At 42.7% G+C, this 14,152-nt stretch overlaps 1 protein-coding gene across 5 annotated transcripts in view; it reads left to right on the top strand.

The window, feature by feature from the left end:
* RASGEF1A (RasGEF domain family member 1A) overlaps positions 1–11,361 on the top strand; it is a 220,768-nt gene extending 209,407 nt beyond the window's left edge. For all 5 annotated transcript variants that reach the window (XM_053388197.1, XM_053388194.1, XM_053388198.1 and 2 more), the window contains 6 exons: positions 865–967; positions 2,249–2,328; positions 3,945–4,136; positions 5,074–5,197; positions 5,831–5,903; positions 6,984–11,361. In XM_053388197.1, coding sequence (XP_053244172.1) covers positions 865–967; positions 2,249–2,328; positions 3,945–4,136; positions 5,074–5,197; positions 5,831–5,903; positions 6,984–7,008 — 597 coding nt within the window. In that variant the 3' untranslated portion in view covers positions 7,009–11,361. The remainder of the gene's footprint in view (positions 1–864; positions 968–2,248; positions 2,329–3,944; positions 4,137–5,073; positions 5,198–5,830; positions 5,904–6,983) is intronic.
* The last annotated feature ends 2,791 nt before the right edge of the window (positions 11,362–14,152 follow it).

Here is a 14,152-nt window from a genome sequence, read left to right as displayed (position 1 = left end):
TTAAATGAAAATGTAAAGATATTTTTTTTCCTACTGTGGCAAACTGCTGCAGTGGCACCAGGACTCTCCTGGAAAAATGCCTCACTTGGGGGGGGGGCCCTTGGACCTTCCTTGCAGTGAAGGAGAAGAAGGTGCATGGGGTGGCAGACATGTTCACTCTGCTAGGTGGTAGCATCAGGACTAGCAGCCAATAATGAGGTGAGCGAGAGTGAGGGGCTGGCAATTTTTCGCTGCCTTGTCTGAGACCGTTTTCTTGTTCTGCCTTAATAATTGTGCAAATGTTGTTGCTTAGTCTCATTTCCCTGCAGATTTGAAGTGAGCTTAGTGCTTTACCTCAGGATACCTTATCAACAATAACGTTAAAAAAGCTGGATTATAAATCCTCAGTGCTATAGTGAAGCAAACCCCCTGCTTCCACCCTACAGAAGCACACCTCCCCTGGATGGAATATTTCCTATTTTCTACATTTGAGGACAGAATGTATTAAATGTATTTGGTTTTCCAGTCACCAAAATCATTCTTTCTTTGCTTGACAAAATTTCCCCAACGCCTAGTTTCTTCCTTACATAAGGCTACAGGATTCCAGCATCCATGGACATACAAAGTTTTCATGATCTTCCAAAGATAATGGCTCTTTAAACAAAACAGGGATCTTAGATCACTATCACAAAGGCTTACTCTAAAAAAAATGGGGGGGGGAGGTGACTCAAATCAGGATAGAAGCATCAACACCTTTTCCACTGAAATGCTCTTCCTCAAAGCCTTTAAAAACAAACAAATGTTGTTTGCTTGCGGGATGCCATGCCTCCATTGAGTAAATGCAACCCCACTTCTCCCATTCAAGGTTTGCATTTAAAATTTCAGGTTGTGAAGAAAAAGCAGCGGACAAGAATAGTGGAATTTTTCATTGATGTGGCAAGAGAGTGCTTCAACATTGGAAACTTTAACTCCATGATGGCCATTATCTGTGAGTACTCTTCCGCAAGGCACCTGTGGGCAGTGTGTGTGACAGCGTCAGTAGAATGATGGTGTCTGAGTAGATGCAGCGTCCCGCTGAGAGTGCTGCACTCTGGATGACAAATGGGCATCAAAGATATTACCAAGTGAGCATCTCCAAATAATTAACTGGTAAGCGGGGGGGGGGGAGAGAGAGATCAAAAGAAGAGACAGGGGAAAGACAGGTAAAAGTAGTCTGCGCTTGCCAAAGAGACGAGCCACACAAGACCTTTTCATGCGTTGCAGAGTGGCAAATCAGAGTTTGAGGCTCAAAGCATATTTGACAGAGAGGTACAACCAATCCTGGCTCCCTGGTGAGAGTGAGTCAGTGCATGTTTGCAAAAGACAAGTGTGCCTCTTCTTGTCTACATAATCTAGTCCACACTTAGAATATTTTAGGTGTATGCCTAATGCGTGAATTGTCCTGATTACATAAAAGGACATTTTTTTGGATTCTCTGAAAATGCAAACTTCTCCCAGCTTCAAAACTTTGGCACAGATGTAACAAAAGTGACCAAAATCAGACACAGAATTGTTTTCTCAATAGCAAAATTTCCCTCCATCCTGCGTTAAAACATGTTTAAGGTACGCAACAGCTATCTTAATGGGGATTGAGCTAAGAAGAATTCCTGTCCTAGACTCAAAACTGGCATTGTCACCTGAAGAGGAAACACACATAGATGTAGGCTGTGGGGACACATCCAGTCCCACCTTGCTTTAAAGTGCACTTTTGCAGCCAGCAGCCTTCTGTATTCATGGAGATTCCCTGTGTGAGTTAGGCTCTTGGAAGATCAGGGCTTTCACCCACTGCAGAAGTACACTTTAAACATGCAAATGGGCTGGAAGAGTTGTGCAGCCCCAGTTAAGAGAGCTGCAACCCCAACTTACAGATGTTCCCTCTTCAGGGAAGGGGGCTTAAGAATCCTGGTTAAGTGGGATGCCAGGTCAGTGCTGGTGCCAGTGCAGTGCTGAACCATAGAAAGGGTGGCTAAGGAGGGATGCAGTCTGGAGAGGAGAGGAACAAGTGAGAAGGAGCAAGCGATCCCATGCCCTGTTTCTGATCTCTTACCTGGGGTTACCAGAGCCCTTCGTTACATTTGCACTACCCTCCTTTGACACAACTGCCTGCAGAAGTAGTGATTTGCAGAACATAGCACCAACAATACTGCAGGAAGCATCCTGACAGACATGCAGGGATGTTTTCAATGATTTGCTGAAAATTTTCTATTTGTTTTTTTCTTTCTGTTTTTAGCGGGTATGAACTTGAGTCCTGTTGCCCGGCTAAAGAAAACTTGGTCCAAAGTCAAAACAGCCAAATTTGATGTTTTAGAGGTAATTACATCATCATCATCATCATTTATACGCTGCTTTTTCCACGTGTCCCAAGTGGTTCACAACACAACAGCAAAAATCCGCATCAATGCATTACTAGAACAGCCCAGAAAAATGGATTTTAAAGCATGATATGAAAATCCAAACCATTCATTTTGATAATACTAACATTATAGCACCATAAATGGTTCATGCTTTGCCATGTACTGCCAGAAATGTGCCATGCATTTCTTCCTTTTAAAAAAGTCTTTAAAACTGTGTTTAGTAATTGTTCTCTGCCCAGAGCCAGATAGTATGAATGAAGCTCAAAAGGTACACTATAAGATGCTGAGTGGGAAACAGCTAAGATAGCATGATCTCTCATAAGCCACTGAATTTCTCCATAAACTTTAATTCAGTTTCAGTAGAAAATAATATTTAAAAGTTCCCCAGTGCTCATCAGACATCTGCAGCTTTGCACGCATTGGGCTGGAACACTGCAGAGAAGGAATACATTGGTTCATCTTACTGAGCAATTGGGCAGAATAGTGCCTGTGCATCTTTAGTCCATAAGTAAAAGATCCTTCTTAAAAACGGGAGCTGAACTTTCAGAGAAAGGACCTGGAATATCCCTAATTGTGGCCGGTGCCCCCACCTCAGTCCCTGTGGTATCAGCCCTGTTTAAACACAAATGATTCTCCTTTTGCCTTCATGATGTATATTCATCTCCAATTTAAGTCTGCCATCTGGTGGAGAGTGATGATCAACATTTAACCAGAGTAATTCCTGCCACAAACCTTTCGTTATTTTTAAATGAAAACAAGCACAACCGGGGAAGAGAGAAAGCGAGGAGGGTGAAATGGTTTGGAATATTTGAAAGATATTGTTGGGGGCTTGTCCTGAATCACTGGAAATTTCACTAATATTCTGCCACTCTGGCCCTAAGTAGATCCTTGCAACAAAAACCAGTTGGTGAAAGAAGCACACCCCACTTTCAAACAATAAAATATCAAAGTGGGAACAAAGTGGGAACAAATGATGTTTCTCTCCAAAGGCAATATTTAGTAATGCCTGATGACTTATATGTGTGCACCCAACAAATCATAGGCAATATCTTTCCCATCACTCCAGCACAAGGCTTTCCAGTGGACAGAGTTCATATGTGCAGCTGTAGGTCATCAGGTGTCAGGTAATCAAGTGATGTACATGGATGTGTGAACCAACCCTGAAAATCTCTGGATCACAATTCCCAGGTCAAATCCAAACCTGCCCATGCAGCGTATAGGCAAGCACCCATCTCATACAGAACTCTCCATCCTCAGAATGCAACCTGTCTAAAGGAATGAAATAGCACTTCCCCCAGTCTCAAGAAGGTTCTGTGGGGAGGATGTTTGTAATTATCAGATTACCCCCATTCTGATCACTGTAAAGCAGGCATGGCCAGTCTTGGCCCTCCAGATGTTTTGGGACTACAACTCCCATCATCCCTAGCTAAGAGGACCAGTAGTCAGGGATGATGGGAATTGTAGTCCCAAAACATCTGGAGGGCCAAGTCTGGCCATGCCTGCTATAAAGCAAATTTTGTAAGCCTTTGTACTCAGAGGAATTCTAACAAATTCTCTTTTTGATCCGAACAGCATCACATGGACCCATCCAGCAACTTTTGCAATTACCGAACAGCCCTTCAAGGAGCAGCACAGAGATCGCAGACAGCACACAGCAGCAGGGAGAAAATAGTCATCCCCGTTTTCAACCTCTTCATTAAAGATATCTACTTTCTGCATAAAATACACACCAACCACTTGCCCAACGGACAGATAAACTTCAAGGTACAACTTGTTTTGCAGGCAGTGAATGAAGCAGTTGCACAGTGAGCGCTGCAGGCAGACAAAACATCCAAGCAAAAGAACAGAATGCCATATGTAGTCAGTGAGGCTTGCCACTTGGCCATTTTTATACTGATCTGTTTGCATTCTGTTCCTTCAGAGTAGGTTTGTCACAGCTTGCTCACAGCCTCACGTTCAAACTAGAGCAATTAACCAATCAGGGGCGGGGGGTGGTGGAATTGCATTTGAAGTGAGTGCATCTCAGCAATGAGAAAAATTTGGGTTACTTGCTATCACAATATTGAACACAGAACCTCTGACTCCTATGTCCCCATCTGTAGAAGATGGAAGTGCTGGCTGGATAATGGGCAGGGGATGAAACTATTTTACCTAGTGGTTAAAGTACCAGAACAGGACCTGGGAGACTTGGGTTCAAATCCCTGCTCAGCCCCAAAGCTGGTGTTGCCAGGATTGCACAGAGGAGCTGGATGCATGATCGGGTGCTTCTACATGGGAGGAGGGAGTGAGGTGGCTGCTGCCATGTGCACAATTGCAGCAGCTCTAAAAAGGCCCATTGCAGCTGTGCCAACAAAGGTGACAGCAAATCCATAGGGCTGTATCCAGTGCTGTCCTAGTGCTTGTGCAACAAAACTCCTTGGCTCTTCCTGCACATACCTCAAACCAGCTCTGGAGGGTTTGGGGGACTCTGGAGCACATTCTGGAAGGAAGGATGCATGGGGAAAGGAAGAGAAAGTTATGTTTTTGCAGCACTGGATGCAGCCCATACAGTTGACAAGCCTTTTGATGGCCCTGTTTCCCGGGGGGGGGGGCTGCACACTGTCATCTCCAACCATTGAACTACAGGCTTAACCAAAGTTCAGAAGGTGGCATGAAATAAACAATAATGAAATGCTGATTTGAATAATTTTATCTCACACAGAAGTTCTGGGAAGTTTCAAGGCAAATCCACGACTTTATCACATGGAAGCAGGTGGAGTGTCCTTTTGAGAAGGACAAGAAAATCCAGAGCTACCTGCTCACAGCACCTATTTATAGTGAAGAAGGTAAGATTATTCGGCAGCTCATGCAAAATTTGCTCGTTTCCACAACATGTGCAAGAGGCTCAACAGTGAAAGTGAAAATGGGCAAATTTGCCAACAGCTGTGGATGTTGTTAGTGCTGAAGAGGAAGAGATATAAACTCTGCAACCGACAAGCCTAAACCACGTGGCAGTATTCTAAGAATCCATTAGAGGATTCCTTCTGCTGTTAGGGCTCCGTTTGAAAGGATACATACTTGCAAGGCTGCTGACAATAATGCAACCACAATGTTTTATAGGCTTAGGGTCCAAGGCGGCAGGTGTAGTTGTAACTATCCATGCTTTACAGAATACCATGGAGATAAGAGGGGGGAAATGTATTCTATCTTTTATGTCTCCTAAAATGCTATCGTTTGACATCATTATGGCTATAAAAGGAGAAGGGCTGTAGCTCTGTTGTGGAAGGAACAGACAGGGGTGGGAATGTTCCCTGTCCCAAGTTGTGGAAAGACACTGCCAGTCAAAGCAGTACTGAGCTAGGTTGGGCAATGTTCTTATTACATATAAGGCCACTTCCTCTGTTCCTATGTGATCAAAATCCTGTTACATGTTCTGACTGACTTCCCGTCCTTCTCTGCCCCACCCTCCCAACCCTCAGCTTTGTTTATTGCATCATTTGAAAGTGAAGGTCCAGAAAATCATATGGAGAAAGACAGCTGGAAGACACTCAGGTAATGAAACCAGTTTCTTGGTTCTTTCTCATCCTGCGAAATGCAACCTACGCTACCGGCCTTTTTGAGCCTTCAGAAATTTGGCATGGGAGATACACATTAGGTAAAGAAGAGGTGCCGCCAAGGTTCGCCACGCTCATGGACTCCATGATGCTTGCCTCAATTGAGAGGCGAGAATTAGAAGATAATTAATTCTTCTCTAGCTCAAATTAAAATCAAAGCCACACAAGACTTATTGGTCTATTTCTGCTTTGAAGGACTACACTGAAAGCCAAACACCCAAACCACCCAGGGGAACATAACCCGCATGCAATACATGATTGCACAGTATGTGAAAGGGGGGGGGATGACATTGTACAACGCTCATCTTTGTTGAAAAATAGAAAGCCAACACAACCAGCAAAGGACTTCTCCCTGGTCTACTAGTTTCCTTTTTGCAGGATGTTTTGTGTGGGTTTTTAATATTTAACTTGGATAGTATTGAGAAGTGATATTTCCCACCTGTTGCCTGAGGCACTACAGCCCATCAACATTCTGCAATCTTATTTTCACTTCATTTTGCCGCAAATTTAAATGCAACGCAGTAGAACAGCTCTGAATTGCACAGCAGTCAAGGCCTTGCTTGACATAGGCTGGATCCAAAATCACTTTTTGGTTGAGAGATACAGTGTAGGTGTAGTAGCTAAACTCAAGTATTAGTCTAGATTTTTTAATATAAAAAACCAACCAACCAGGGAACACCAGTTCCCATATCAAGGGCCAGAAACCTGATCCATGGTCAGTTTTCAATACATGGTTGAGGACTGGCAAGTCATTATCAAATGATTGAGAATACTGGGGTAAAGACAGGTAACAGAGAAAACTAGAAACCTAATCATCCAGCTATGCAGTTGGGAGATCTGAAGCCAAGCTTAATGGGGCAGCCAGACATCAATAGCTGGGAACTTATACCAGCGAGTAATCTGAGCTGATCTCAAGTATATTCGCAGTTGCATCTGTTTGTCTTAATGTAACTTAAGGTGACAACATTTAAGACGATTTGCTGACGTTATCTTTTCATTTTTATCTCTCCGTTTTCAGGACAACTCTGCTCAACAGAGCCTGAGATTTTGGACTTCTGCTCTGGATTCTAAAGCACACACTAAAAAAAAACATTGTTTTTAAATCCTCGAAGACATGATTTGAAACAGGAAGGCCTCACTGGTTGGGGTCTGTTTTGTAGATACAATGCCTTTTATGAATTACAGAAGAAAAAAAATGTGCTAAATATTTCACATCAACCTTAAGGCACTTAAAAAAATGAAGGATTTTGTTTTTTAACTATAAAAAGAAGAAGAAAAATCAAGGGCCGGGCCCTGTTCTCAGAGATGAAATGGATTGTAGGGAGTGGTATCTATGGTGGTGTCTTATTGTGATGACATCCAGATCTTTATTTTCATGTTCGGTTTCTTCCACCTAACACACGCACAGTCTCAGACGGGCTCAACATTTTGCAGGTTTGGTTTCCGCTATGCCTTGATCCACCCAACGCTTCCTGAAAATAAATGTTGTCATGTGGGGCTGATGCGTTTGAAATCAGCAAGGCTTCCACAGACCTAAAGAGGGACAAGCGCGTTTCCCAGAACAGGTGCAGGTTGACTAAGGACAGTATAAGCACAGAGCCCTTGGTTGAACTATAACCCTCATTTGGGGCATCTGATATTTTTGAAGAGCTTGCTTCTCCTGCTGCATCACAGAAAACAGAAGGCAAAAAGCAGCTTCCAAGCCACACCTTGTTGCCCCCCCCTTTTCCATCTAGTGAAGTAGGACTTTGCCTATGAAAGCTCACACCGCAACAGATCTATGAGTTTCCAACATGCCACAGGTTTCTTTGTTGCTTCTATTGCAATGGATTCTACACTGCTACACTTCTGGAATTTCTTCTCAATGTTCTGGGTCCCCCCCCCCCTTTTTGTCTTTATGCTGCTTTCCTGGCCTCATTTACTTTGTGGAGCACTAGAAAATTGTGCTCTTGGGGCCAATTTATACAGTCAACAGAGTCAAGCAGTAAAGCTTGGAGTGTACCGCTATAGACAGAGGGGTGGTGTTGCTTTCATGTGTGAATGTTCAAATAAAAGAAACATACCTTGGAGAAGATTTTTCTACCCAATATGCTAGATTTCTACATACAGTGCCTTGGATCATAAGATACACTAATGTAAGGGAGTTCATGGAAGTCAAGTGTTCCTTCTCCTCCCCCTGCTTCTTTGAAGGATCAGGGTTCCCTCCTGAATAATGTGAGATGGGCTACTGCAGCCTCCCAAATTGGACTTGGAGTTTACTTAAGTTCATGGACGAAAAATTTCCTGTCTCATCCTCTCCCAACAGCTCCCTGCAACCCATCCCAAATAATTTAGGAGGGCTCCCAATCACCCAGAGAAGTGTCTTTTGTTTTTAAGAGGCCAAGATTGCCGCGGGGCAGGGGGAATGGTGGGAAACTTTCTTTCCATGAACTTTCATAAGTAAACCTCTCTTAGGATCCAAGCCAATTCTTTTGTTTTTCTGGAGAGCACACAAAAGCCTATCCACCCCCACCTGTAGCGGTCCAGATCAGGTCCAGCTTCACCATTTAATTCTGCCAGTTTTGTAAAGTTTGGTATGATTGGCAGACAGGCCGGTAGTCCCGCCCACCTGTCAGAGTTGGCCGATGGAGGTGGGGGCAGGGCGGAGAAAGATCTGGCCCACGAGGCCGAAAAGGTTCCCCCCACCCCTGGTGTAAATAGACCCTCGACTGCAAGGAAACAGCGCGGGAGCCTCTGCGGTTCAGCACAAAGACTGTCTCCTTTAGTCTGGCCTTAAAAACCACTGTAGCAGCATGGCTGCTCCCCTCTTACATCAGAGAATAGTGCCTTACAAGGTACTGAAAATGTTTAGCGTACCTTCTTCTGCAACTCGGGTTGGAAGCAAGCAAAATAAAAATATGGATGTCTTTAATAATTAAAAAAAAACCAGCTACAGCTTTGTAAATAAACTGGAAGATATGGCACATGAACTAGAGTATACCTACAGTAATGGTGCAGCAGAACTTATTTTTGTTACAAGGTTTGACAAGGTAAAATAGGATAATTGCTAGATCCTCCTTCATCTTTCCTCCTCCCCTACCCCTCCTTTACTAGACCCAAGAAGTCTTTAGTTTACATTTGTGTGTTTGTTTATCAGGGATTTTAAGAGAGGGAGAGTACAGTTGTCACAGTCTCAGCAAAAGATTAACTGCCAATGATGTGTTGTCTTTTACAAACTAGCCTCTGACTAACAAATCCTTAAATTAGTCGGAGGAGGTCAACCAGAGTATTGCAACACATGGTTCAAGGTGGACTTTATAAAAAGGCTTTGCTAAGTTAAGGTGAGCTCAAAGATCAGGTAAAATATTAAAGCCATTGGTAGCCAGTGTGGTGTCCTCTGGAAGCTGGTATATTGCACCTCCCAGCAGCCTCAGCTGACAAAGCCAATGATCAGGGATAATGGGAGCAACTTTTAGAGGACCACATTGGTTATTCCTGGGTTAAAACATCCTGCAGTGAATTTGAGAACAGTTTGCTGCTGCCATGCATTGCTCCTACTGGTAGGCCAGTTGACTATCAATATTAGTTCATGTCCCCTGACCTTATGATAACATGTAAGAGCAATTTACCCGATTAAGTAACTTTTGTAGTTATAACTGTTTATAATATATACAGTCATGCTCAGAGTAGGCCCACTGAAATCAATGGATATGACTAATTTGGCTCCATCCACTTCAGTGGGTCTACTCAGACTGATGCTGGAGACAACCCAATATATGTAATGTGAAGTCACCTTTTGATACCTAACTCCTCCTGGGATGATGGAGCTTGTTGTATAATTATTGGTGACAGTGGAACTTGTAAGAGGTTGTCAAGACAAACCACCACATTCTGGTGCAATCACAGCTGTGCAAGGCACAATTTCAAATTTATAAGCATTGCAATGCCTCCCTTCTTAATTTATTATATTGCTTTGAGGAAACGTTTCCTACTCATTATAAATCTCCTATCATGCTATTTTGATATTTTCATTTCTCAGAGCTACACTATTTTCCCTGCTCCTTTGAAAGACTTCAAGCTGTCCTCACACACAAGCCACATCACTTGATTACTCAGGCGGCAGCTGAATGTGTGAATTGACTCCAATAGAAGAGTATTGCATTTGAGGTGCTCACTTACATGCAAAATCATGATTTGATGTTTCACTTTTCAAGTGCCGAACATCCATATGCGAACCAGCCCATAAGAGCAAAACCACCCCATTTGGAACAAATCCCTACAGACCAAGTTTAGGAGCATATTCCAAAACCAATTAAGCTAGCCTAATTTAACTTATTTTTAATTGTTCTTGAGTATGTGGCTAATTCACTGATAAGAATCATTAGGCTTCAGATTTCTCAGTTGCTTAAAAATCTTGTTACTATCCAGCTTTTTCCTAATTAATTTTTCAATTAGACAAAAAACAAACACCAAGCACTGGATTAAAAATACTTGTTTTAATTAAGTGATAATTATATATTATCATGTACCTACTACTTTCTCGAGAACAATTAAATTAAGAACCCATAGTGGGCCAATTAATATACCATATTTGCAACACCTAAAAACATAAATGTGTGAAAAGATCTTACTATTCCACCCTACCCCTGTTTTCAAGTTAATACATGTTTCTCTGGGAAGAAAACTCAGTTTTATTGAAAAAACAAATATGATTTGCCAAAGCATTTCACTGCCACCACAAAAATTGTTCAGCGAATAAGGCAAGACAAATTAACTAAACAGAAGCAATGGAACAGATTTATACACCTCAAAAGAGGAAACAGAATATTATGTATTAACAGAAAGATGGCCCCACAAAGACAGAGACAGAATTAGTGGCTTTGATTATTTGTGACCTGCTGCTATCCCCCCCACCCCCCAATGCTGAAGTATTGATCTTCAGCCCTAGAGGTAAGAGAATATTTATACTGTATTATTACAGTGGGTTTTTTGCACTTTTGGAGATGTCCTAGCTAGCAACATTGTCAAACACTATGAAAGGGATTGTATATCAGCTTTGTTAATGTATTTGAAATTTACAAAAGGATGCTTTAAATTTCAGAGATATATATTTGAAATGCAGTTCTGGGACACTTTGTGTATACATATTTAAGAAGACAGAAAAAGCTTTTACATGAATGTGCACTCCAGTGGTCAATTGGTTCTAGTATATATACTTGAAAAAGTGCCATTTCTATATGGCTTTCTATTATTATTATTATTATATTCTTTTCCTTTGGTTTGATACATTCCTTCGCCATCCGTGTTTTTGTTATTCTGAGCTGAATTGCTACATATAAAGCTGTACCATAAAGCAGGATATTCTGTGTTTGACTAGATGTGCTTGCATTAATAAAATCAGAATTGCTTCAACCAGGCAGCATGAATCGTTGTCACTTTTTCTGCTCCCGAAAAGTAGGAATTCAGAGGTTCCCAGGCCATTTTTCAATGTGTAAAGCAGCAAGCTGATTGGATGAGGCAAATTAAGAGATTCTAGGGGAAAACCACAGGGTTGAACCAAAAGAGGACTGACATAGCATCACAGCATCGTGAACAAGAGTGTTAGCTGAAGTTTCCAGTTCAAACATCAATATGGGAAAGAGGGGAAAGAGACAAGCCTCTTACCCATTCCCAGCCTCTGACAAAGATAATACTGGCCAACCTTATAAGATTGTTGTAACGATTACTAACATCCATTCAACCTTTAAGCACTTAAGTGTCTCCTTTATTTATTATTATTTTTTAAAGCTAGCCTAATGAAACAGTACTCTTAGCCTGCAGACTATGTTGACAAACATCCTAGCTAAGGAGACATTTCAGTTTCTGTCCTGGTGTGATGACGTCATGATATAATGCTAATGTTTTACCAATAGCCACTTCCATACCCTCCACTGCCCCACATGAAAATCAGGACACAACCTGGATGGGGACCTGTGACCCTCCAGATATTGTTGGACTACAACTCCCATAATTCCTGACCGCTGGCCATGCTGATTAGCGCTGGTGGTTATAGTTGTCAGTTCAAAGCCCTAAACGGCCTCGGTCCAGTATACCTGAAGGAGCGTCTCCACCCCCATCATTCTGCCCGGACACTGAGGTCCAGTGCCGAGGGCCTTCTGGCAGTTCCCTCATTGCGAGAAGCAAAGCTACAGGGAACCAGGCAGAGGGCCTTCTCGGTAGTGGCGCCCGCCCTGTGGAACGCCCTTCCAGCAGATGTCAAAGAGATAAACAACTACCTGACATTCAGAAGACATCTTAAGGCAGCCCTGTTCAGGGAAGTTTTTAACGTGTGATATTTTACTGTATTTTTGGTTTTTATGGAAGCCGCCCAGAGTGGCTGGGGAGGCCCAGCCAGATGGGCGGGGTATAAATAATAAATTATTATTATTATTATTCAACAATATCTAGAGTGATACAGGTCCCTCAGCTCTGCCCTACATCATCCAAATCTCCTATATAGTAACTGTACACTAGGTATAAAAAATAGGTCCCGAGAAGCATTAGGAAAGCAAACTTTCCTTCCAATACAGTCAAACAAAGTTGGTTATAATCCAACATAGAAATCTATGGCTGAAGGCCAACAAAATTAAAGATTTAGAATTACCTTACAAGCTGGGGTCCCTCTATTTATTTATTTAGGCTTATTTCTAAACTGATTATTGTTGAAATAAGCAGGGGATGGTATAAATAGAAAATAGACTCTAAAAATTGTCAGTATAAAACGTACCAAAATAAAAGAGCACCAGAAGATGGTAATACAAGGCTGCGGTGGACAGGATTTCTGACAGAGAAGAGCCCAAGTGAAGTGTGAAGGGGCGTTTATAATGGGCCACAAAATGTTGTCGCTTACACACAAATGGGCAACTCCTGTTGCCCCCCCCCCAGCAACACAAATTAAAGGCAACAGAGTCCCCAAATGGACATTTTTAAATTTAGGCACCTCGTTCGCCCTACGATGTGGCTCAATGCAGGAAGACACTCCGACAAAAAGGCAGGAACTACTGCCGGGCAGGTTGCAATTTAACTGTCCCTGGGAGTGTCCCCATTGGCTGGTTGGGCCTGCTCCCAGGGGAACACCCAGACAAGGGCTGCGGGCATTGGCCAATAGCCGTGTGATTTGGTCTGACATTGGTCAGATCACTTGCACAGTTTGGGGCCTGGCCGCAGCATCACCCACCCAGGAAGGTGAGCGGACTTACCTAGGCTCTTCACAAAGGAAACTACAAATATCCCTTTACTTTGTGACGACAAGATTGCTGTTGAAAGGCACCTGCCCTCTTGTGTCTTCGGCAGTTGGTTGCCTAGCAACACTGTTTCTATTCGACCCCCCAGGATTCCATAGTCAAGAGTCATAGAATCATACAGTTGGAAAAGACCAGAAGGATCATCTAAGCTAGTCAACCCCCTGCAAGCAGGAGGTGACTGAGTGCCAGGTGAGTTCTGCTATAGGACAAGTCGATGACAAGGGAAACCTCTCCCTTACAAGAGGGAGAATAGTTTGTATATAGCACAAAGGGGTGTCTTTTATATGCAAGGCAGATTGTGCAGCAATAAGTCAGAGCACATGTGCCAGCCTTCTTTGCCCCTACTAGAATTCTGGGAAGCCAACAGTCACTGGGGAAAAGATCCGCTCATTTCCAATAAGGAATTGACTGCTTGTCATAGGCTCAGGACACAAAAGTGTGCCAGAGACTTTGGCTTAGTGACAGAACCTCCTCATACAGAATGTGCTTAACCTTAGTTGTTGGCTTTTAAGTGTGCAACTAAAATATAGTGCAAATGCAATGAACAGGTATTTGAGAACACCTACTACATAGCAAGCTAAGAAAACTAGCCACAAACCTTGCAGGTGACTCCATCAAATGCAGAATCAGAGTTCTTCAGTGAACACACCTGCAGGGCAGAAATGTAGTATGTCAATAAATCACTGATTAATTAATCTACAAAAGAGACTAGCCCACAAAAAAGTAGTAGCTTGCCTGCCTACATATACAATAATATGAATACTTAAAGTACGGTAACTTTTGAACAGCATTTCTGCTTGGTCCCATGGAGCATAATCTGAGCTGTATCTACTCAGAAGTCAGTCCTATTGAATTCAGTTGGGCTTACTCTCAGGTAAGTGGTCCCAGGACTGCAGCCTTATTCACCAGTGAATTTTCCAAGTGT

The sequence above is a fragment of the Podarcis raffonei genome, chromosome 5 (genome assembly GCF_027172205.1).
Source record: "Podarcis raffonei isolate rPodRaf1 chromosome 5, rPodRaf1.pri, whole genome shotgun sequence".
Taxonomy (NCBI): Eukaryota; Metazoa; Chordata; class Lepidosauria; order Squamata; family Lacertidae; genus Podarcis; species Podarcis raffonei.
The sequence above is the reverse complement of the archived record's forward strand: the minus strand, read 5'-3'. Positions and strand labels throughout refer to the sequence as shown.